Here is a 23,463-nt window from a genome sequence, read left to right on the forward strand (position 1 = left end):
GGAGGCGGGAGACAAAGGAAAAAGAGAAAGAAAAGAAATAAAACAATTTATTGCCAGTGGTGCGTCAGGATGCGGCACACGCAGCGGAGTAACAGGAGACCACAGAGGCGGCCATACACACCGCGTGCGCATCGACTCCATCAATGGGAGAAACCGTCAACCCGTCGTCGACTGAGCGTCCATCACCGTCGCACACATTTCTTATCGGCCGCAACGCTCCCTGCACGCGGAGTGTTTGGTCTGCTTCCCTCGTGGTGTTGCAGTGTTTGTGTGACCGTCCACCAACCTGCCACCACTTGCACAGCGTCAGTTCCGGGTGCAGGAGCATCGCACAGCGCTCTCTCTTTCTCTCCCAGCTGCTCATATCATATGGCATCACCGCACGGCAGCCTCATCGTGATGCGCAGCCCTGAAGCGGGGGTGCAAAGCGTCGTGTGTGCAAATATATTTTTACCGTTTCTCAGGATGCTCAAAAACAAGCGTGACGGCATTGCAACTGTCATGACTGTTTCTCCCCGCACTGCCACTGACCGAGAGACTACTGTGAACGCACTGCGTGGGAGTCACCATTTCCGCCGTTGCTCTCTTCACCGGCCCACGAACAAACCGGCCGTTCCAACACGGTGGATATGAGCGCTGCCAAATACGGCCACAAGCACCAAAACACCAACCCCCACAGTGCCCTCAGTGACCATCCGCAGCGTGCGTGCGTGCGTTCTAAGACTTCACACCACTCCACAGCGTCTGCGCAATGGCGTGTGCATTTGTGTGTTTGGCAGCGCCCATAATTGCAGAGCAGCTGTGCGGCACAAGAGAGTCAGAAGAAACAACGACAAAGCAACGAAAAGCACACACGCAAATTACTCATATCATCACACACAAACACACAGCCCGCGGAATGGGTGCTCTCAACAGCAACAGAAGTAAAACAAAACAAAAAGCCGAAGCGTGGGACGACCAGCGCACACACTCTCATTGCTCCCGTAAAGCAAAACACACACACAGAGAGAGAGAGAGAGAGGTCGCCCACTCAATGCAATAAAAACAAAACAGAAACAGTTACGGTGCTCCGCCCATGCAGCCAGGCAGGACGGCAGCGGTGCGTGTCGTGCAAAAGAGAGCACCAACGGGCCTGCATGGGTGTGCATGCATATATACAATGGGCACATTATGTGTGTGCTGCGTGGGATGAGGTGAGGGCGAGAGTCCATGCAAGGGAGACACACACAGAGAGAGAAGGACAAGTGTGTGTGCGGGCGGTGCACGGCTCTCTCTCCCTCACTCTCACGCGGCCACCACCGCAGCAGCAGCCGCACACACAAGAAGAAGCAAAAGAGGGGAGGTGGTGTGGAAGAACGCGGTGCTGCCGTCACTGTCGCCAGCCGTCACCGTTGTGGTTTTCGTGGCTGTGGCTTCGACTGATGTTTCTTTCGGATTGGCTTCTTTATTTTCATTTTGTTTTTCTCGTGTTCCTGCACCATCAGCTGCTGGATCATTGTTCGGGATGTCCCCTTCAGTGCTCTTGTCAGCTTCATTATTGGCAGCATCACCGTTTGCCGTGGGTGATAGTGGCCTTGATTCTGCATGGTCGCCAGATGGTTCATTGTGTTGATTGGCTGTAATGGAGGCAGCGCTCTTTGTTTGTGAATTGTTGTTTGACTCAATGCCGTCTTGGGGTTGTTGTAACTGTTGCACCTCTCCTGAATCCTCAGCGCCGGAATGTCCATGCAGTGGTGTTGTTGGTATTGCTGCTTGTATTTCTGTCTCTTCGGCTGGTGCTGTTGTTAGTGCTGGTGCCTCATGACTTGTATTTTCTGTATTTAATTCGTTTTTTTTTCACCAGTTCTTCCGCCTTCTCTTCACGACTGTCGGATTGGCTAAGAAGATCACTTTCGTCATCTTCCGGTGAATCATCGGAGGATTCATCACTCTTGGAATTATCCTCCAAGTTGTGTTCTTCACCGTTCTGAGTGCCAGGGCTGCCAGATGAAGAAGAGGAAGAAGATGATTGATCAACGCTTTGGTGTTGGGGCCCAGTTGCCGTACTGTCGTTGCGATCCTCCTTATGATCTGCTTCCTTTCCTCCATTTGCATCCAACCCTTCTGGCTTCACCACCTGTCCTCCTGTACCTGAGCCTCCGGGCGTCGGCGGTAGTGCTGCTGTCTGACCTGCGACACTACCTCCTCCTAAACCAGCCGCTGCACTGCCCACTGTATTAGTTCCCACAGACGTATCGTCCAACTTTTCCTTCGTATCCTGAGATAAACCTGGACCACCACTCAATTCATCTTGTCCAGCTTCCGCAGCTTCAACCGCCTTTATTAATGCCATTCGAGTGGATAACAACCCGCAGTCCGCCTTTAGAGACACGCCGTCATCTCCACCATTACTCGTGTGCCTCAAACCGTTCCCTCCACCCTCACTGCAGTAATCGTCCATCGCGTGTCCAAAAGCCGCACCGCACCACAGCACGCAGAGGGCACACACCAGCAGCACACGGCCAGTCATCATCATCGCCATCACTCCAGTCACTTGCGTGTAGCCTTCAGCACAAACTAACTCGCCGTCAACAGAGAGTGAAAGCAAAAAGAGAGTCACGGCCGCTACACCACACACAACCACCGCACAGTGACAAATGGCAGCAGTCCAGAAGCGGCAGCGCACACACCATGAGGCAGTTGAAAACAGTGAAAGGGCAAAAACACACAAAACGCCCTGCAGCAATTAATAATCAGCAAAAAAAATTTTAAAAACAAAACACGGGTAAACAAACAGCAATACAGTAAAAAATGTAAAAACACACAAAAAACAAAGGAGTGCACAGTATGGCTCCAGTGTGCATGAATTCACACACGGACATGCGTCCATGCAAGCAGTTGTGTGCGTGTAGTACATACAAGTGTCTCTGGGATGCGTTCAACGTGATAAATGTGAAAAACACCACGGAGCACACAGCAGAGCAGCGGAAGCAAATAAAGCAAATCACAACCATAATTTTTTCTTATTTATTTACATCGGACCACAGTAGACGCGCACAAATACTCGTGGCTGAGTGCTGGCACGCACAACCTGCATACAGTTCTTCAGCCCACAGCGGTGTACGCCAGCGCGGATACGGCGAGCAGCAGCGGGGCACACACCCACGCAGAGCTGCTGAGGCCGCCGTCGATTTCGCGAAGACGTGACGGTGTGCGGGTGGTCGTCGTCGTGGTTGGCGCCTGTGTATTTGAAGTGGTTGGTGCCTGTGTTGTACTCGTGGTCGTTGTTGGTGCGGCGGCCTTCTTTTGTCCATTTGCCGTAACAGTATTCGTATGTTCTGTCCGTTCATTAGACTCCCCATCATCTTGATCCTGTGTAATATTGGAAGTATTTTGTGACTGTGGCGTTTCTTCTATTGTACCCGTTGTATATGACGCAAGAATCCCCATTTTTTGTGAATCTTCCGTCCCTCTCCCTTCATTGTGTATCTCTGGCGAAGAAATAGAAGTTGTACTAAGCAATTGCGTCACCTGATTTGTTACCTCTGGATTAAAATTCGTTGAATCGGAATCTTCTTCAGGTCTATCTTTTTCATCTTCACTCCCTGCCGCGCAAACGGACGGGCAGCAGCACAGGGCGAGCACCAACAGGGCGCACAGCAGACGGCACGTCATCATCATCGTGAGTGTGCTCGTTCGGTGGTGTGGAGCTGATCTGCACAGTGAGGGACATGGAGAGCAACAGGGGAAACGAGAGGTGCGGCAGACACACACACAGAGGGCACACCACATGAGGAGAGGGCAGCAGCCAGGCATGCACCGTACGCCGCACACACTCCAATCCACGGCAGCAGGCACACACACACAGATGGAAGAGGGAGAAGCAAACAGGAGCGGCACACAAGGCTCCACCGCATGCACATACGGCGAGAGCGGTCCGTCGTGCCTGCAGCCCTCACGGAGGGTACGCACACACACAGGAGGAGGTGCAGCGCACACAGCAACACAAAAGCAAACTAGCAATAAAAAGAGGAAGATCCCCGCACACCACATGGATTGTTCGTCCACGGGAAGTGCAGCCAATATTTACCGCAAAAACAGTTGCCTTCGGCCTTCGTTCATATTCGGCGCACACCACTTCATGCAGGCCCGGCAACCACCGCAGCAGCAGCACACGTTTAAAAATAGGCACAGGGAATCTAATAATACAAGCAACCATTTATTTGCGTTTCTTTTTGAATGTTGGCAGATGTCTGCATGCGTTTTGTTCTTTTGTTTTTGCGGAGGGCAAACCTTCATGCCTACATCGTGTGTTGAGGATTTCTGCAGGGTGCACAATTATTATTTTTTCCTCTTGTGAATTTTTCTTGTGTTGGTGCAGCCAATAATTCGGTTTGTGTTGTTCCTGCCTTTCGCTGTTAAAGCGTTGCAATAGATGTTTGTTTCTCCTTTCGTTGCTGTGGCACCTGATTCCTCACCGTTTATTGCGGTGGAAATGAAAATATGTGAGTGGGCTCCCACACACCAGAACGCACCTTCGCTCCTATTTATTGGTGCATGGAAGGGCATGTGTGTTTGGTGGTGTCTCGTCCATATATTTTGTGGTTGTACATTCCCCTGCAGGCTGGGGGCGGGATGACGCTCCGTCGCGGTGCACTTCCCTCGCATGCCGCCCACTGTGATTCAGCATGCATCACCCTCTCACACATTCCGTGGCGCCACACTGCTGATATTATTGCAGACGCTGTGATTCCGCGTATTTCACGCATTTCATTGTGCCACAATACATCCGCTCTTGTGGCCGCCGCATCCAAACAGCGGTGCCCAACACCGTGAGCGGCAGTCCACATCCTTGCATGTCCCAGCGCAGTGGTGTTTTACTGTCAGCCAGGCGCCAGACAACAGGAGAGTATTGTGCTGGCAGTACAACACACGGAGCTGCAGTGAATGACTCGGGCGGAGACGCATCTATTTGTCGCAAAGCAGTGAAAAGGAGTCGGGCAAAATAATGCCAGCTGCATGCACGACACCATATCCACAGCCAATGCATGCGAAGTGATGTGTGCTTCACTGGTGCTGTGAAATGCCTGCAGACGACGTCACTAGTGGAGGCACAACACCCATGATCAGCGGACAGACAATAATCGGCATGGGAGGCCACAAAAGGCAGCAACGACGCCAGCAGCAGGAGCAGCTCTCTCTCTCTCTCTGTTGCCTCCGAGAAGTGAATATTCCACCAGCCACAGCTGACTGTGCCATCGTGACACTCCATGCACGTCGTGGCTGCGTCAACACATCCTGCTCCCTGCTGCGCCTCAAAAGATGCCTCACTCCGTCCACTAAGTGCATCGATGCGGGCCGTGCCTGGGCTGTTCGTGAGGACCACAGCGATGTGAGGGTCACCGAGTCGCAGCATGTTTGTTGTAGCGTTGTTGCATGGCACCTGCACACACACACGCATCGCCTGCATCCCTCCCTTTTGTGTTCGCCCTCTGCCGGAGTGGCCACACACACGGGCAGCAGCAAAATCACTCCACCCTCGACGATCCAAAATCAACACCGACATCCCTCGCGACGCAAAGATCTCAGTTGCCAGCACGGGCTTCCTGTCGCTCTGCCATCGACGCTGAAACACGGCACAGTGCACGCACTTATTTTCCTCGTGCTCAGTCAGCCGTTTGCTTCACACATTCTTCGATGGGCTGACGCCCATAAAAGCACGCCACAAAAAGCCACTGTGATCGCACACGCTCTTGCGATGAGCGTCTGTGTGTGCATGGATCCGCTGCTCACACGTGCTGGCAGGCAGCCTGCAGCCGGTGCCCTCGTGCCAGCTCATCGGCTCCAGCATGGAAAAGGGAAAACGGCCAATTCCCGATGCACTTATTCCCACCGGCAGCACCAACACGCTGGTCGCCAGCCGTCATTCCTCAGCACATCCAGGAATGCTGAAAAGTGACGTGGAGCTGTCAGCCAGCAATGCCACAATCCCTGCACACATGTCGGCTCCACCAGAAAAGACACACAAACTACAAACGACACCCTCCACATGTCATGCAAACATCATTCCGACACACCGCGACATGCCAAACAGAAGTATTCGTCACTCCAACGCACCTCCCCACACAATCACATAGTCCATGCACCACGCACGGCAGCTCACACGCGTTCAAACAAATGTTCTTCGGATCAGTGTTATCGACGTGCTGCGGTGGGAAGTAAACAAAAGAGACGAGCTGCCAAACCAGAGTGCCACGACTGGTCGAAATTCAACGTAACGCAGCCACCCAAATGAATTCAGTCCTAATGCCCTCAGCCTCCCACCTTCTCCAGCAAAAGGCCCAAAAGCTGCCAATCAAACGTGACTTCCAAGAAAGTCGCTGTGCAGCAAAAAGGAGAAACCGCAGTGCCTCCTGCTGTCATCCGAGATGTTGTTTGCTGATTAATGCAGACAGGCACTCACCTGCTCCTCAAAACGGCGCTGCGCAACTGCAACGCATTCTTCAGAATCGCAATTCTCCCACCAGTTCGGGAAGCTCCTACGCAGCTTCGTCAAACACCACAACGCAAATAAAAAAACAATGCTTTAGTTGGACTGCGATGCGGACCGTGCCACGCCGCTGTCAGCTGCGGCTGGGTGCAGAGGCTGGGGCGTCCCATCACACCACGCGATACTTTTTGGTTGGGTGCGTCCACAGTGCGTTGCACGAAGGCGGCGAGGCAATCGCACCGTGTCCGGCCCCCATTCACCTCCACAGCCTGGAAGTGAGGCACGGCGACAGCTGCACGGCATCGCTCGGCCCACGCGCAGCAAAGAAGGATACTTCTGTCCACCTGGAAGCCAATCCAGCACCGCTGCGGAGGATCATTGGTTTCCGCACAACCACACAACACGAACGCCTCACACTTCCCCGTTATATTGAGGACGTGCGTGGCGCAATCTGATTGGAGGCCATGCCTCCGTCCGTGCATAGGAAAGCGGCGACATCGATCCCGCCTCCGAGAGATGCTGTTGTTAATGAATTAGAACGCGCATGTAATACTATTGGGATACCCCACAGCCACAATCGCGCTCCTCCTATTCAACATCGAATTTTCCCCTGGGACACTGTGAGTTGCAATAAAGTGGAATTTATTCAGCCACGCTTTGCCCAAGACGCCTCTGACGATGTCAAGCGCACGGCTTTTGATTCTATTTACTCCTCTCTAGGAGATTATGATTTTGAATTGTGGACAGACGTTTCTTCATCTCTCGCCGAACTCGCATCTGGATCCGCTGCACTATTGTATTACTCCACCACGACAAATGATCTCCCTGTGGAGGTCCATCGTGCAGCAGCTGGCAGGCTCGCACGCTCATATAGAGCAGAGTGCCTTGCGATCGAAAATGGCATTAGACACCTCATACCTTTTGTCTGGGAACATCCCAATCGTCCACACGAATCCTGGTGGCAACGGACTCCCTCTCGGCGATGGAATCACTCCGCGTCGTTCCACTGGCCGTGCAAGACTACGTTACCGAAGAGATTTGGATTACACTGCTCTCCTTGATACAGCAAGGTCACTCTGTAAACTTCATGTTCTCTCCATCGCACTGCGGTATCCCACGCAATGAGGCCGCTGACGAACAAGCCACGATTGCACGATCCCTCCCGCAGGAGGGCAGCCCAATCTGGCACGTGGACTTCCTCGCTGCAGTCAGGTGGCCGTAATGGAAGGATGTGCAGGAGGAAAAGGAAGGGCCCGTACACCGCATGACAGGCGCCTGTCGGTGTGGCAGGGACTCTATTCCCGGCACGACCCGGACATCGTGTCCCGAGTGGCGGCTATGCACAAAGGCACGGTGCGATTCCTGCCCACTCTTCGACAGGCCTGCGCGTGCCCTTCGTATCACAATTGACCCTCTGTATCGGTGGTGCCGTCCCTCCCTCAACGAGGAGACCGGCCCGCCGCTGCCTCCGCCAGAACCTCTTCCCGACGTGAGCGCCGCAAATCCTTTCCTACCAGCGAGCGACGGATTGACGTCCTCCTGCCCAACCTGCGGCAGAGTGCGCTCGTCCGTCCACAATATGAGGGCGCATGCCCGACGTGCTCAGCCCGGCATTCCGATAGTCGGAGAAGACCCCCCATGCGGACGCCACAATGATGCCAGCGTCTTCTTAACAGGCGCCTCGCGCACAGGTCGCCACAGAAAGTGCCAGCAGTTATGACACGCAGGAAGCAAAAACGCGGGTATTCGAGATGAACCACGAGAGACTTCGCTTCATCCACTGCAGAAATGCCCCCGTCGTTGGTAATTGGGAATGCGACTGTTTGGGAGTGCCCCAGCCCGCACGACGGCACGTTTCGGACGGAATGCTTGCCACTTTTGTACGGACGACCCTTGCGCTACTCACTCGTTATTGCAACAGCGTACAGAAAAAACAAGATAACAAGTTGCTTTGCGATGAATGTTGGCTGCGATTCCCATGGACCAGTAATTCAATTGGTTTGCGGGGATCATCCTTTTTAATTGTTACTTTGCTTTTGTGTTGCTGTGTGCGCTGCAACTATTCTCGTGTGTTTGTGCGTACCCTCCGTGAGGGCTGCAGACACGACGGACCGCTCTCGCCGTATGTGCATGCGGTGGAACCTTGTGTGCCGCTCCTGTTTGCTTCTCCCTCTTCCATTTGTGTGTTGGTGTTGCGGCAGGGCTGTGTGTGTGTGTGCCTGTTGCCGTGGATTGGAGTGTGTGTCGTGCGTGGTTTGCGGCGTGCGGTGCATGCCTGGCTGCTGCCCTCTCCTCATGTGGTGTGCCCTCTGTGTGTGTGTCTGCCGCACCTCTCGTCACCCCTGTTGCTCTCCATGTCCCTCACTGTGCAGATCAGCTCCACACCACCGAACGACCACACTCACGATGATGATGACGTGCCGTCTGCTGTGCGCCCTGTTGGTACTCGCCCTGTGCTACTGCCCATTCGCTTGCGTGGCAGAGAGTGGAGGTAAAGATGAAAATGTTAAACAAGACTCCAATCCAACGGAGTCTGAGCCAGACGGACCAGATCAGGCGAGCGATCCACGTGTTCCTGTAGACCCAAGCCTACAGCGCAATTTATCCGAGGCGCCAGGTCCGGCTCAATCGGTACAGCTAGCGGGAGCAGGTCAGGTGACCGGTCTGTCACCGTCACCAGGCATTTCCGGTGGGGAGCAGGGTCGAAGGGCTACCGGTGATCCCGCTGGTTCTGCGGGTGGTACTGGAGTGGAGTTGGGGTCAGCACCTATTCAAAATCCCGTGCCAGGAAAAACGGGCGCCGAAGCACCAGCAACAAATGAAAAAAACGAAGGAAGAGAAAAACCCACTTCTCTAGAAGAATCTTTGCCAACAAAAGAAGTTGAAGCAGAGGAGGAGGAGGAAGAAGATGAAGAAATTGAAGATGAAACAGAAAAAAAATCACACGACAAGTACAAGAAAAAGGTCAGGGACAACAGCTCACGCAACCGCAGCATCAAAGTGTACAAAGTGGAAATGCACATCAAAATGAAGTACAAGGCAATGCACAAGAAGAACATAACCCTGCACAGGAACAGCAAATAAAACAACACCAAGAGATGCAATCGCAACTCCTAACACAAGACGGAGATCAGGAAAGCAATGCAAAAGTACACGAACGAAAAGTACAAGAACAACAACAACAACGACAACCGCAACAGCCAGAACATTCCTTAAACGAAGACGAGGAATTCAGGAACAACAAAAACCTTACAGATACAAAAGAAACCGCAACTAAACACGACGGTGACAGTGACGGCAGCACCGCGGTCTCCCACACCACCTCCCCTCTTTTGCTTCTTCTTGTTGTTGTTGCGTGTGCGGCTGCTGCTGCGGTGGTGGCCGCGTGAGAGTGAGGGAGAGAGAGCCGTGCACCGCCCGCACACACACTCGTCTTTCTCTCACTCTCTCTGTGTGTGTGTCCCCTTGCATGGACTCTCGCCCTCACCTCACCCCACGAAGCACACACATAATGTGCCCATTGTATATATTGCATGCACACCCATGCATGCCCGTTGGTGCTCTCTTTTGCACGACACGCACCGCTGCCGTCCTGCCTGGCTGCATGGGCGGAGCACCGTAACTGTTTCTGTTTTGTTTTTATTGCATTGAGTGGGCGACCTCTCTCTCTCTCCCTGTGTGTGTGTTTTGCTTTACGGGAGCAATGAGAGTGTGTGCGCTGGTCGTCCCACGCTTCGGCTTTTTGTTTTGTTTTTCATTGTTTTGTGGTTGAGAGCACCCATTCCGCGGGCTGCGTGTGTGTGTGTGTGTGTGTGATGATATGAGTAATTTGCGTGTGTGCTATCCGCTGCTTTCTTCTGGGTCTCTTGGGCCGCACAGCTGCTCTGCAATTATAGAAGCTGACAAACACACTGGCACACGCTATGGAGCGGCGTGAACGCTGAGGACTCACGTACAAGATTTTTCTGAGCCCATTGTGAGGAGGGATGACAGAACACCGAAATTTGTTTTGTTTCAATGCTAAGGGCATGATTATCTTGGCGTGCAGCGGTTGACTAACGTGGTGTGGCATTGTGGGTGCCTGGGATAAGTGCGCATGGATTCTTGCCCAGCAGCTACACGTGCCGAAGTGTTCCTCTCGCTGTACATGCACCGACGGAGGATTCCCCGGCTGTGCGGGGCGATGTGCGATGGATGTTGTGGGGAGAGACAACAGTAAAACGACTGGCGGCAGCATGTGTGGGCGTTTCTCGGTGTGTGCTGACGCGTGACGAATATCACACCCGCTGTGGATTTTACTGCTGGTGGTGGAAGTTGCTGTGTGTTCCCGGTGCACTGTTCATCCATCTCCTGCTCCGTGTGTCTGTGTGCATTTCAGTTGTTGTTGTTGGGAATGACTGCGTTGGGGATGATGATGCCACTCATTGTGGAGGGGCGGCCGTGCTCACTGTTTCACTCCTTTTTCCTCTTCTCTCTCTTTCTCACACACAATAAGGAAAGGAAGTAAGGCTAAACGCTAATCGCTACTGTGAAATTGTAAGGCACTGAAAGGACCAACAGCACAAACACACACCGCCCACACACGTATTTGTATGCTCTCACGTGTTGCTGCTGTGAAGGCACCCCGCACACACAACCGTCGCCGCGTGACCGGATCCAGCGGGAGGAGGAGGGAAGGAAGGGAGAGTGAGCCGCAGAGGCCCAACATGTCCCGGCATCTCTTCTGCTCTGCGGTGCTGCTCCTCCTTGTTGTGATGATGTGCTGCAACACTGTTGGTGCTGCGGAAGCTCCGGGGCAGTCATCTGGTCCAAATTATAAATGGAAGGACGTCAAGCATGAGGAGGGTGTAACTGTGGAGTCGTTGGGTGTTCCCGGCCTTCTAAAAGTTGGGGCTGACGTACTTGCCGTTGCCGAGGCGCAGTGCAAAAAGAACGGTGAAGCAAACATTTTTACTGGAATTGTATCCCGACTTCTCACGAAAGATAATGCTGACAAACCAATGGAAGTGTTAAATGGAGCCAAAGACAAGGCACAAGTTTTGGAGGAAAACGGTTCCGAAGGCCCAAAGAAGAGAATAGATGTGAGCCGACCAACAACGGTCGTGCAGGGAAATGATATTTACATGCTTGTTGGAAAATACAGCCAGACAGCTGCCACTGGTCAGGAGGATGGCGGAGCAGACGACTGGGGATTATTGCTGGTGCAAGGGAACGTCAGTGATGAAAGTGGCGGTGAGAAAAGAATCCAATGGAATGAGAACCAGCGACTGGTCGGCACTTTGCTGCTGATGAACACAAATGCTTGACGCAGCTGATAGGCGGCGGTGGATCGGGTGTTCATATGGGGGACGGTACGCTTGTGTTCCCAGTGGAAGGCACGAAGAAGAGTGAAGCACAAAACGATAAAAAGGCCGTCTCACTAATCATATCCTCCTCGAGTAGCACTAAGAGTTGGACGCTATCGAAGGGGATGTCTGACGGTGGCTGCAGTGATCCCTCCGTCGTGGAGTGGAAGGACAAAAAACTCATCATGATGACTGCGTGTGATGATGGCCGCCGCAGGGTGTACGAGACCGGTGACAAGGGGGAGTCGTGGACGGAGGCACTCGGGACACTCTCGCGCGTGTGGGGCAACAAAAAGGGTGAAGGTGGCGTTAGAAGCGGGTTCATCACAGCGACGATTGACGGTGTTGATGATAACAGAAATGTGATGCTTGTCACTCTGCCGGTGTATTCCGAGGAGGAAAGTAAAAAAGAAAACGGAAAGGGTGAACTCCATCTTTGGCTGACGGACAATACGCACATTGCTGATATTGGGCCGGTATCCGGTGAAGACAAGGACGTTGCCACCAGCTCCCTGTTGTACAAAGGTGCTGGAAGTGGAGATAAGAAGGATGAGCTTATTGTACTTTACGAGAAGAAGAAGGAGGATGGGAAACCATCACACAGTCTTTGGTCTGTGGTTCTGACTGAGCAGCTGCAGCGTGTGAAGGAGGTGCTGGCGACGTGGAAGAAAGTGGACGGCCTTGTCTCCAAGCTGTGTCCTTCTAAAAGTGCTGTGGAAAGTACCCCACCTGAAAATGCCTGCAGCCCTACTGTTAAGATCACGGATGGGCTGGTTGGATTTTTGTCCGGCAACTTCTCTGATAGCACATGGAGGGACGAGTACCTCGGGGTTAACGCCACAGTGAAGAACAATGATGATGGGGGTAAGAAGGCAACAAAGACTTCCGATGGTGTGAAGTTCCAGGGAGCGTGGGCGGAGTGGCCCGTTGGCAGTCAGGGGGAGAATCAGCTGTACCACTTTGCGAACTACAACTTCACTCTTGTGGCGACGGTGTCCATCGACGGTGCGCCGCAAGAGGGAGATACCCGCATTCCTTTGATGGGTGCGAAGATGGATGACAGCGGGAAGACTGTACTCCTGGGACTGTCGTACAACAGCGGAGGTAAGTGGGAGTTGTCGTGCGGTGGCGGGCCGATCAAGGAGCACAGCAGCACTTGGGAGAAAGATACAACAAATCAGGTGGTAATTTTGCTACGGAACAGCAACCAGGGCTCCGTGTACGTTGATGGTGAGCGTGTGGGTGAGAATGAAGCATGTGAATTGGAGAATAAGGATTCAAGAGCGGTCTCCCACTTCTACATTGGAGGGGGCGAACGCAGTGCAGGCGGCACAGAGGTCCAAGACGTGTCTGTGACCGTGACGAACGTCCTGCTGTACAACCGCCCGTTGAGTACTGCGGAGATTGGCGCCCTCAACCCGAATAAAGTCCTCATTCCACCTGTGGTATCTGACAATGCCCAAGGAACCCTGTCGCAGTCCTCTCCTGCCGGGCAACCGCCGTCGGGGCCTAAATTGTTGAATGGAAATGAGGGTGTGGGCGGTGGCAGCACGTCCACATCAGCACCGTCCACTGTAACGACTTCCTTAGGAAAAGAGCAATCCGTAATTCAGCTGCCTTCAGGAACATCTTCCGGTGGAAACAAAAATGTGGATGTCGCTTCTCCATCCGATGGTGATCCAACGGTGGGAGCGGAAACTGGAGGTGCGGTGCAGGGAGACACACCACCCCAAACTCCTGTGGATACCCCCGACACAGCAGATCCAAACGCTCCTACCGCTACGAACGTGGCTCAAGTTGACCCCGCAGATACAACTGAGGTTGGTGCGCGCTCTGGTGAGAATGGGGAGACGGTGGGAGGAACGGATGGGCAGAAACGGGAGGACATCCATGCACAGGACGGCGAAGTAAGGGCTGCGGCACTCAGCAGCAGTCCCGGAAATGTGTCGCAGGGGAATAACAGCGATGCCGGCACTGTGCGTGGGAGCGGACTGCTGCCATCGCTGCTTCTTCTGTTGGGATTGTGGGTGTTTTCGGCTCTGTGAGGAGTGACTGGCTGCCGCGTGGGACACTTGCGACCTCCCGAGCACAAAAAATACACGTGATAATTTATTTCCCTTCTCAAATAGCATTTATTTTATTCCCTGTTTTTTGTGCGTTTTGTTTTTGTTTTTACTTTTTATTGTTTCTTTTCTCTCATTTCTCTCATTTCCCTCATTCCCTCTTTTTGCTTTTTGGGGCAATCACTATGGACGTTCTTTTCTTTTCTACTCTTCCCTCTTTCAATTGTTTGTTGCTGCACTCTTCCTGTGAGGGGTGCCGTGTTTTCCCGCCCAACTGCTCCACTCGCACACCCACCGACACGCTCATGACGACGGCCCTGTGCGCCTCGCCTGCTGCACGCATGAGGAGGGGCCGCGACGAACGGCGCGCTGAGGGAGCCGTGACGTGTGGGCGTGCGACGAGGGCCTGTGGGGCGGAGCACACATTTCTTTCCCTCTTGTTTTGTTTTCTTTGCGGCCAGGGCGGGCAGACACCCGCAGCGCCACACACACACACAGCCACACCCTGCCGCCGTGTTTTTCTTTAAGGATTTGTTTTGCTTTGCGTGTTTATTTCATGCGGTGGCGCACCCTTCGGTGTCGGCCTCGTGAGCATTTCTCTCCCCTCCGATGATTTTTCTTTTTCTTTTGCTGCGCTCACTCTCCCGATGGAGTGACGCGACTCCCGTCATGTCTGCGTGCTCCTCTCAGTCCCCACACACACACGAGTGACTGTGCTCTGCGGGCCGCACTCACACGCCGTTGAGAGGGCTGAGGGGAGCAGCAACACGCAGATGACCCCATGAAATATAAATGATGTGCGGACACATGGAGGGTCAGACGGTTGAACCACACGTAACCATTCTTTTAAATTTCTTTTGTGGGCAAAATACATACAGACGGTTTGGTGTGGCCACACGGCTGCCAGGCGACCCTCTTTTTTTTACTTTAAAATTTGTGTGGAGCAGTAATGGACGATTTCTTTTTCATTTATAATTATTTTGTGCGATGGGGTTTATATAAGAGGAAGGGGACGTGTTTTGTTTTCAATGAATATTGTGTGAATTGCCACTGCTTGGGCTGCAGTGCAGTCATGAGTTTGAGCGGTCTTCTTGTTGTTGTTTCCGTTATGCGTCTCCGCTGTACATTTTTGTGCGTCTCTCCGCATACTCTGCTCCCTCTTTTCCACGTCTTTGCTTCGTGTTTCTGCAGGCACACACAACCACACACACACACACACGATGCGCATTGCAGTGGGTTTGAATGCACCTTTTGTAGTGCATGCTGGCAGTTGCGTGTGGCGGCTGTTGTCTTCTTCCGTGGCCATGAGGAGGAGAGAGGGAGAGAGGGAGCGCGCACCCCGAGTCTATTTTCCTGTGGGTGTGATGCACCGCGTGTGACTGCGCTGAGTTGGGCTCCGTGTCCCATTGAGGGCGGGATGGCAGGAATTTTTGTGCCGCGTCATGGATGGATGAGGGTTCGCTTGCTCCGTGTGCGTTGTGTGGTGGGCGCGGGGTTTTGGCCATTTCCCTGGGGCTGCGGGAATGAGCTGGGGGAGATGGTGGTGGACGTCTTCTCCTCCTGCATGGTGGGTGGCTGCTGGCGTTGTGTGCCTTCCTTGCGTGGATGCCGTCTCGTGGTGTGTGAACTGTGCGGCTGGGCCTGCTGCCCTCTCCTCATGTTGTCTGCGCTCTCTCGCTGTATCCGCTGTGCTCCGTCCCTCTCCCTCTCGTTCCATTCTTTTTTATTCCGTCTCACCGATCAGCTGACTGACTCCAGCGACTCCACTACGGGCGATGATGACTGCGATGGTGACGGTGCGGCGCCCTGTTGTTCCTTGCGCTCTTGTGCTGCGGCTGCTCGTCCGTGTGCATGACGGCGACAGGAGACGATAATGATGATAACAGCAGTCCTCCCAGCCCTGAGCTGGGGAAACCGGATCCTAAAAAAATATGCCTGGTGCATTACAGCCATATGGTGGGGAGACCGGTGGGCCACAGACAGAGAGTGGGAGAGACAGTGAGGAGGGTTTGTGAAGTCCAGGACCTTCTTTCCAAAGGAAGCAGGCACAGCCATCACTGGACAGACACCAGTTCCGCCAGAGACACTACGTTCGGTTAGCGATAATCCAGAGCCAGCAGGTTTGGCAACTCAGTCTTCACACACGCACAAGGTGCGACCGGTATGTCAGATGCACAAAATAAAAGGCGCAGTAAAAAACACAAGGCGATGAGGATCATAAGGCACAGATATCAGAAGAGAAAAATGCCAAACAAGACAAACACTACTACGACTACAACAAAGGCACCAAGTACTACGACTACAGAGGCGTCAACCACGAAGACCACCCGCGCACCGTCACGTCTTCGCGAAATTGACGGCAGCCTCAGCAGCTCCGCGTGGGTGTGTGCCCCGCTGCTGCTCGCCGTATCCGCGCTGGCGTACACCATTCTGGGCTGAAGAGGTGTGTGCGGGCTGTGCGTGCCAGCACTCAATCACGGGGATTTGTGCGCGTCAACTATTGTGATCCGATGTATATAATAAGAGAAAATAATGATTGTGTTTTGCTTTGTTTGCTTCTGCTGCCCTGATGTGTGCTCCATGTTGCTGCTTCCTGTATCCGCCACTTGGCACGCATCCGACACTCATATGCACAACACGGAGACAACTGTTTATGTGGACACACATTTGAGGATGGGTGCATGCGCACTGGAGCCATTCGGTACAGCTTCTTTTCTTTCTTGTTTTTACTGTGTTAAATTTATTGTTGTTTGTTTGCTCTTGTTCTGTTTTTACTTTTTTTTGTGTTTTTCTTGCTGTTTACTTGCTGCGGGGCTGTGTGTGTCTGCGCTTTTTGCCCTCCCACTGATTTTATTTGCCTCATGGTGTGCGCGCCGGGATGCTGCGATGTGTTACTGTGCCGTGGCTGGTTGTGTGTGGTGTAGCGGCCGTGACTCTCCCTTTTGCTTTTGCATTGCGCTGACGGGGATTTGTTTTCTGCTGAAGGCTGCACGCAAGTGACAGGAGTGATGGCGATGATGATGACTGGCCGTGTGCTTCTGGTGTGTGCCCTCTGCGTGCTGTGGTGCGGTGCGGTTTTTGGACACGCGATGGACGATTACTGCAGTGAGGGTGGAGGGAACGGTTTGAGGCACACGAGTAATGGTGGAGATGACGGCGTGTCTCTAAAGGCGGACTGCGGGTTGTTAGCCACTCGAATGGCATTAATAAAGGCGGTTGAAGCTTCGGATGCTGGACAAGATGAATTGAGTGGTGGTCCAGGCCCATCTCAGGATACCGGGGAACCATTGCAGAATGATACGGAGGGCAGTGCAGCGCCTGGTCCAGGAAGAGATGTTGCAGGTCCAGCAGAAGCAGCAATACCGCCGACGCCTGGAGGATCAGGTACAGGAGGACAGGAGGAAAAGCCAGGGGTTTTGGGTCCAAATGATGGAGAACATACCGACAATAAAAAAAATACAAGTGAAACTCATCTCGAAAAACCAAGAACTAATCAGTCTTCTTCATCATCATCTTCTGGTAGTCTTGACCCTGAGGGTGCCAAAGGACTCTCTTTGAAAACGAAAAACAAGAGTGATGAATCCTCCGATGAGACACCGACGGAAGACGAAGAAGATCATATAAATAAATCTGACAGTCGTGAAGTGGTGCTAAAAGAACAGATAAACGAAATACAAGAAGTAAGAAAAGGAAAAATAATTCATGACGCACCAACAGAGACACGTGGAAGTCCAGCCAACGACGCAGGAATACAAACAGCAACACCACCGCCACCACCAGCAACAATGAATGGACCGTCCAGCACTGAGGATTTACCGCCCGTGCAACCGCTACAACGCGTCCAATACGACAAGGCAGAATCAAGGCCACCATCACCCACGGCAAACGGTGATGCCGCCAATAATGAAGCTGACAAGAACACTAAAGAGGACATCCCGAACAGTGACCCAGCATCCGATGGCACAAACACAGCAGAAAAAAAACCGGATGAAAATAAAGATGCCAATCCAAAGGAAACACCAGTCGAAGCCACAGCCATGAAAAATACAGCAGTGAATACTGGCGACAGTGACAGCAGCACCGCGGTCTCCCACACCACTTCCTCTCTTTTGCTTCTTCTTCTTGTTGTTGTTGCGGCTGCGGCTGCGGTGGTGGCCGCGTGAGAGTGAGGGAGAGAGAGCCGTGCACCGCCCACACACACACTTGTCCTTCTCTCTCTGTGTGTGTCCTCTTGCATGGACTCTCGCCCTCACCTCATCCCACAAGGCACACACATAATGTGCCCATTGTATATAGTGCATGCACACCCATGCATGCCCGTTGGTGCTCTCTTTTGCACGACACGCACCGCTGCCGTCCTGCCTGGCTGCATGGGCGGAGCACCGTAACTGTTTCTGTTTTGTTTTTATTGCATTGAGTGGGCGACCTCTCTCTCTCTCTCCCTGTGTGTGTGTTTTGCTTTACGGGAGCAATGAGAGTGTGTGCGCTGGTCGTCCCACGCTTCGGCTTTTTGTTTTGTTTTTCATTGTTTTGTGGTTGAGAGCACCCATTCCGCGGGCTGCGTGTGTGTGTGATGATATGAGTAATTTGCGTGTGTGCTATCCGCTCTTCTCTGCCGTTGCTTTCTTCTGACTCTCTTGTGGCGCACAGCTGCTCCGCAATTATAGGCGTTGCCAAACACACAAGCACATGCATACATACAAGCCATGTCACACGTTGTGAAGCGGTGTGAAAGCACGCACGCACGCACAATATTCTGGCTGCGGTTGCTTCTGCGAGAAGAGCTTGAGTCCGCAATTTGCCTCGTCGACGTGTTGCGGGCGTGATGTTGTCGCTGTGGAGTCAGTGAGTGGTGTGGCATTCTGGGTGCCTGGGACAATTGCGGATTGATTCGCGTCCAAAAGCTGTACCTGCCGACGTGTCACTGCCGCTGTGTATTCGTTGACGAGGGATTTTCCGGCGTGCGGAGTGATGTGCGGGTGCGCTGTAGAGACAACAGCAATACAACTGGCGGCAGCGCATGGGTGCTTCGAGAGGCGGTTGTGCTTTTTTGCATCTCGCTGGTTGTTTTTTTTTTTTTGCGTGGGCGTCGTTCGGTGTCTGCCGACATGTGACGAATAACGACGCACCCGCCGTGGCTCCTGGTGCTGGTGGCAGTCGCTGTGTATTCCCGGTGCACTGTTCATCCATCTCTTGTTCCGTGTGTCTGTGTGCACGAGTTGTTGTTGTTGGGAGTTGCGGCGGGGATGATGGTGCCACTCACTGTGGAGGGGCGGCCGTGCTCACTGTTTTATTCCTTTTCTTGGCGTGTTTCCTTTTCTATTTCTTTCCCAATCACAGACGAAGAAGGAAAACAAGCGCTAATCGCTACCGTGAAATTGTAAGGCTCTGAAAGGACCAACAGCACACACACATATTTATGTGCTCTCACGTTTTGCTGCTGTGAAGGCACCCCGCACACACAACCGTCGCCGCGTGACCGGATCCAGCGGAAGGAGGAGGGAAGGAAGAGAGAGTGAGCCGCAGAGGCCCAACATGTCCCGGCACCTCTTCTGCTCTGCGGTGCTGCTCCTCCTCATTGTTGTGATGATGTGCTGCAACGCTGGTGGTGCTGCGGAAGCTGATGAGCAGTCATCTGGTCCAAATTATAAATGGAAGGACGTCAAGGATGAGGAGGGTGTAACTGTGGAGTCGTTGGGTGCTCCCGGCCTTCTAAAAGTTGGGGCTGACGTACTTGCCGTTGCCGAGGCGCAGTGCAAAAAGAACGGTGAAAGCAACATTTTCACTGGCATTGCATCGCAAATTCTCCCGAAACAAACTGCTAACACACCGGTGGAGGCTCTGAATGAAGAGAAAGAGACACAATTTCTGGAGGAAGGAACTTCCGAAGACTCAAGGAAGAAAGTGGATGTGAGCCGACCAACAACAGTTGTTGAGGGAAATGATATTTACATGCTTGTTGGAAAATACAGCCAGACAGCTACTGGTGAGAATAGAGGTGCCGGTGACGGGGGATTTTTGCTGTTGAAAGGGGAAGTTAGTGCTGATGAAAGTGGCGGTGGCAAAAGAATCAAATGGAAAGATAATGACGATGTCTCGCGGATTCCTGTTGGCGAACTAGATTCGTGGACAGGGATGATTGGCGGCGGTGGATCGGGTGTTAAGATGAATGACGGTACGCTCCTGTTCCCTGTGCAAGGCACGAAGAAGAGTGAACCACAAAAGGATGAAAAGGCCGTATCGCTGCTCATATACACCTCGAGTAGCACTAAGAGTTGGACGCTATCGAAGGGGATGTCTGACGGTGGCTGCAGTGATCCCTCCGTCGTGGAGTGGAAGGACAAAAAACTCATCATGATGACTGCGTGTGATGATGGCCGCCGCAGGGTGTACGAGTCCGGTGACAAGGGGGAGTCGTGGACGGAGGCACTCGGGACACTCTCGCGCGTGTGGGGCAACAAACGGGGAAAGAAGTGAAGGCCGTTAGAAGCGGGTTCATCACAGCAACGATTGACGGTGTTGAAGATAAGAGAAATGTGATGCTCGTCACTCTGCCGGTGTATTCCGAGGGGGACAGTAAAAAAGACATTGGAAAGAGTGAACTCCATCTTTGGCTGACGGACAATACGCACATTGTTGGTATTGGGCCGGTATCCGATGATGACGCTGCCGCCAGCTCCCTGCTGTACAAAAGTGGAACTAATAATAATAATAAGGATGAGTTGATTGCGCTGTACGAGAAGAAGAAGGACGATGGGTACAGTCAATCATCCGGTGTGGTCTCCGTGGTTCTGACTGAGCAGCTGCAGCGTGTGAAGGATGTGCTGGCGACGTGGAAGAAAGTGGACGACATTGTCTCCAAGCTGTGCTCTTCTGAAAGTGATATGGAGAGTACCTCACCTGAAAATGCCTGCAGCCCTACTGATAAGATCACGGATGGGCTGGTTGGCTTTTTATCCGGCAACTTCTCTGATAACACATGGAGGGACGAGTACCTCGGGGTGAACGTCACGGTAAAGGGGAATGATGATGGGGCGGAGCAGGTGGATAGTGGTGTGAAGTTCCAGGGAGCGTGGGCGGAGTGGCCTATTGGCGAGCAAGGGGAGAATCAGCTGTACCACTTTGCGAACTACAACTTCACTCTTGTGGCGACGGTGTCCATCGACAAGGTGCCGACGAGTGGCAGCGTCACTTTGATGGGTGCGCGTCCGGACGGTGAAAGAGAAAAAAAAATTTTTGAACTTTTGTACGACAAAGAAAAGAAGTGGAAGGTGCTGTGTAGTGGCGGGCCGATCAAGGAGCACAGCAGCACTTGGGAGAAAGATACAACACATCAGGTGGTGCTTATGCTACAGAATGGCAACCAGGGCTCCGTGTACGTTGATGGTGAGCGTGTGGGTGGGAATGAAGCATGTGAATTGGAGAATAAGGATTCAAAAGAGATCTCCCACTTCTACATTGGAGGGGGCGAACGCAGTGCAGGCGGCACAGAGGTCCAAGACGTGTCTGTGACCGTGACGAAAGTCCTGCTGTACAACCGCCCGTTGAGTACTGCGGAGATTGGCGCCCTCAACCCGAATAAAGTCCTCATTCCACCTGTGGTATCTGACAATGCCCAGGGAACCCTGTCGCAGTCCTCTTCTGCCGGGAAACCGCCGTCGGGGCCTAAATTGTTGAATGAAAATGAGGGTGCGGGCGGTGGCAGCACGTCCACATCAGCACCGTCCACTGTAACGACTTCCTTAGGAAAAGAGCAATCCGTAATTCAGCTGCCTTCAGGAACATCTTCCGGTGGAAACAAAAATGTGGATGTCGCTTCTCCATCCGATGGTGATCCAACGGTGGGAGCGGAAACTGGAGGTGCGGTGCAGGGAGACACACCACCCCAAACTCCTGTGGATACCCCCGACACAGCAGATCCAAACGCTCCTACCGCTACGAACGTGGCTCAAGTTGACCCCGCAGATACAACTGAGGTTGGTGCGCGCTCTGGTGAGAATGGGGAGATGGTGGGAGGGACGGATGGGCAGAAACGGGAGGACATCCATGCACAGGACGGCGAAGTAAGGGCTGCGGCGCTCAGCAGCAGCCTTGGAAATTTGTCGCTGGGGAATAACAGCGATGCCGGCACTGTGCGTGGGAGCGGACTGCTGCCATCGCTGCTTCTTCTGTTGGGATTGTGGGTGTTTTCGGCTCTGTGAGGAGTGACTGGCTGCCGCGTGGGACACTTGCGACCTCCCGAGCACAAAAAATACACGTGATAATTTATTTCCCTTCTCAAATAGCATTTATTTTATTCCCTGTTTTTTGTGCGTTTTGTTTTTGTTTTTACTTTTTATTGTTTCTTTTCTCTCATTTCCCTCATTCCCTCTTTTTGCTTTTTGGGGCAATCACTATGGACGTTCTTTTCTTTTCTACTCTTCCCTCTTTCAATTGTTTGTTGCTGCACTCTTCCTGTGAGGGGTGCCGTGTTTTCCCGCCCAACTGCTCCACTCGCACACCCACCGACACGCTCATGACGACGGCCCTGTGCGCCTCGCCTGCTGCACGCATGAGGAGGGGCCGCGACGAACGGCGCGCTGAGGGAGCCGTGACGTGTGGGCGTGCGACGAGGGCCTGTGGGGCGGAGCACACATTTCTTTCCCTCTTGTTTTGTTTTCTTTGCGGCCAGGGCGGGCAGACACCCGCAGCGCCACACACACAGCCACACCCTGCCGCCGTGTTTTTCTTTAAGGATTTGTTTTGCTTTGCGTGTTTATTTCATGCGGTGGCGCACCCTTCGGTGTCGGCCTCGTGAGCATTTCTCTCCCCTCCGATGATTTCTTTTTCTTTTGCTGCGCTCACTCTCCCGATGGAGTGACGCGACTCCCGTCATGTCTGCGTGCTTCTCTCAGTCCCCACACACACACGAGTGACTGTGCTCTGCGGGCCGCACTCACACGCCGATGAGAGGGCTGAGGGGAGCAGCAACACGCAGATGACCCCATGAAATATAAATGATGTGCGGACACATGGAGGGTCAGACGGTTGAACCACACGTAACCATTCTTTTAAATTTCTTTTGTGGGCAAAATACATACAGACGGTTTGGTGTGGCCACACGGCTGCCAGGCGACCTTCTTTTTTTTACTTTAAAATTTGTGTGGAGCAGTAATGGACGATTTCTTTTTTATTTATAATTATTTTGTGCGATGGGGTTTATATAAGAGGAAGGGGACGTGTTTTGTTTTCAATGAATATTGTGTGAATTGCCACTGCTTGGGCTGCAGTGCAGTCATGAGTTTGAGCGGTCTTCTTGTTGTTGTTTCCGTTATGCGTCTCCGCTGTACATTTTTGTGCGTCTCTCCGCATACTCTGCTCCCTCTTTTCCACGTCTTTGCTTCGTGTTTCTGCAGGCACACACAACCACACACACACACACACGATGCACATTGCAGTGGGTTTGAATGCACCTTTTGTAGTGCATGCTGGCAGTTGCGTGTGGCGGCTGTTGTCTTCTTCCGTGGCCATGAGGAGGAGGGAGAGAGAGAGGGAGCGCGCACCCCGAGTCTATTTTCCTGTGGGTTGATTCACCGCGTGTGACTGC

General features: G+C 52.9%; 4 protein-coding genes and 5 pseudogenes across 4 annotated transcripts, besides 12 other annotated features; 5 read left to right on the plus strand and 4 right to left on the minus strand.

The window, feature by feature from the left end:
* On the minus strand, window positions 1–141 carry Tc00.1047053508011.11 (surface protease GP63, putative; the record flags this gene model as incomplete). Its single annotated transcript, XM_805742.1, has 1 exon — window positions 1–141. A coding segment is annotated over one exon (141 nt), but the record flags the coding sequence as incomplete, so codon positions are not given.
* Window positions 1–8,251: a sequence feature (areas not merged during assembly with more than two copies in the genome that could not be assigned to a particular haplotype).
* Tc00.1047053508011.20 lies at window positions 1,283–2,521 on the minus strand (annotated as a pseudogene).
* Tc00.1047053508011.30 (mucin TcMUCII, putative) lies at window positions 3,085–3,660 on the minus strand (the record flags this gene model as incomplete). The annotated part of the gene is made up of 1 exon (XM_805739.1): window positions 3,085–3,660. One exon carries the CDS (start codon window positions 3,658–3,660, stop codon window positions 3,085–3,087), a length of 576 nt encoding a protein of 191 aa, XP_810832.1.
* Window positions 4,712–5,545, minus strand: Tc00.1047053508011.50 (uncharacterized protein; the record flags this gene model as incomplete). Its single annotated transcript, XM_805740.1, has 1 exon — window positions 4,712–5,545. The coding sequence occupies one exon, from the start codon at window positions 5,543–5,545 to the stop codon at window positions 4,712–4,714; it is 834 nt and encodes a 277-aa protein (XP_810833.1).
* Window positions 6,556–8,124: a mobile genetic element.
* Window positions 8,252–9,044: a sequence feature (heterozygous, non-Esmeraldo-like haplotype).
* Window positions 8,876–9,859, plus strand: Tc00.1047053508011.70 (annotated as a pseudogene).
* Window positions 9,045–16,323: a sequence feature (areas not merged during assembly with more than two copies in the genome that could not be assigned to a particular haplotype).
* Window positions 9,343–9,409: a sequence feature (GA-rich).
* Window positions 9,636–9,668: a microsatellite.
* Window positions 10,261–10,284: a microsatellite.
* Tc00.1047053508011.90 lies at window positions 11,062–13,857 on the plus strand (annotated as a pseudogene).
* Window positions 15,653–16,318, plus strand: Tc00.1047053508011.99 (annotated as a pseudogene).
* Window positions 16,324–17,161: a sequence feature (heterozygous, non-Esmeraldo-like haplotype).
* Window positions 16,586–16,678: a sequence feature (T-rich).
* Window positions 16,886–18,040, plus strand: Tc00.1047053508011.110 (mucin-associated surface protein (MASP), putative; the record flags this gene model as incomplete). The annotated part of the gene is made up of 1 exon (XM_805741.1): window positions 16,886–18,040. The coding sequence occupies one exon, from the start codon at window positions 16,886–16,888 to the stop codon at window positions 18,038–18,040; it is 1,155 nt and encodes a 384-aa protein (XP_810834.1).
* Window positions 17,162–17,577: a sequence feature (haploid, non-Esmeraldo-like haplotype).
* Window positions 17,578–23,463: a sequence feature (areas not merged during assembly with more than two copies in the genome that could not be assigned to a particular haplotype).
* Window positions 19,413–22,076, plus strand: Tc00.1047053508011.120 (annotated as a pseudogene).
* Window positions 23,043–23,063: a sequence feature (AT_rich).

Source organism: Trypanosoma cruzi, genomic scaffold (assembly GCF_000209065.1).
Source record: "Trypanosoma cruzi strain CL Brener 1047053516605 genomic scaffold, whole genome shotgun sequence".
Taxonomy (NCBI): domain Eukaryota; phylum Euglenozoa; class Kinetoplastea; order Trypanosomatida; family Trypanosomatidae; genus Trypanosoma; species Trypanosoma cruzi.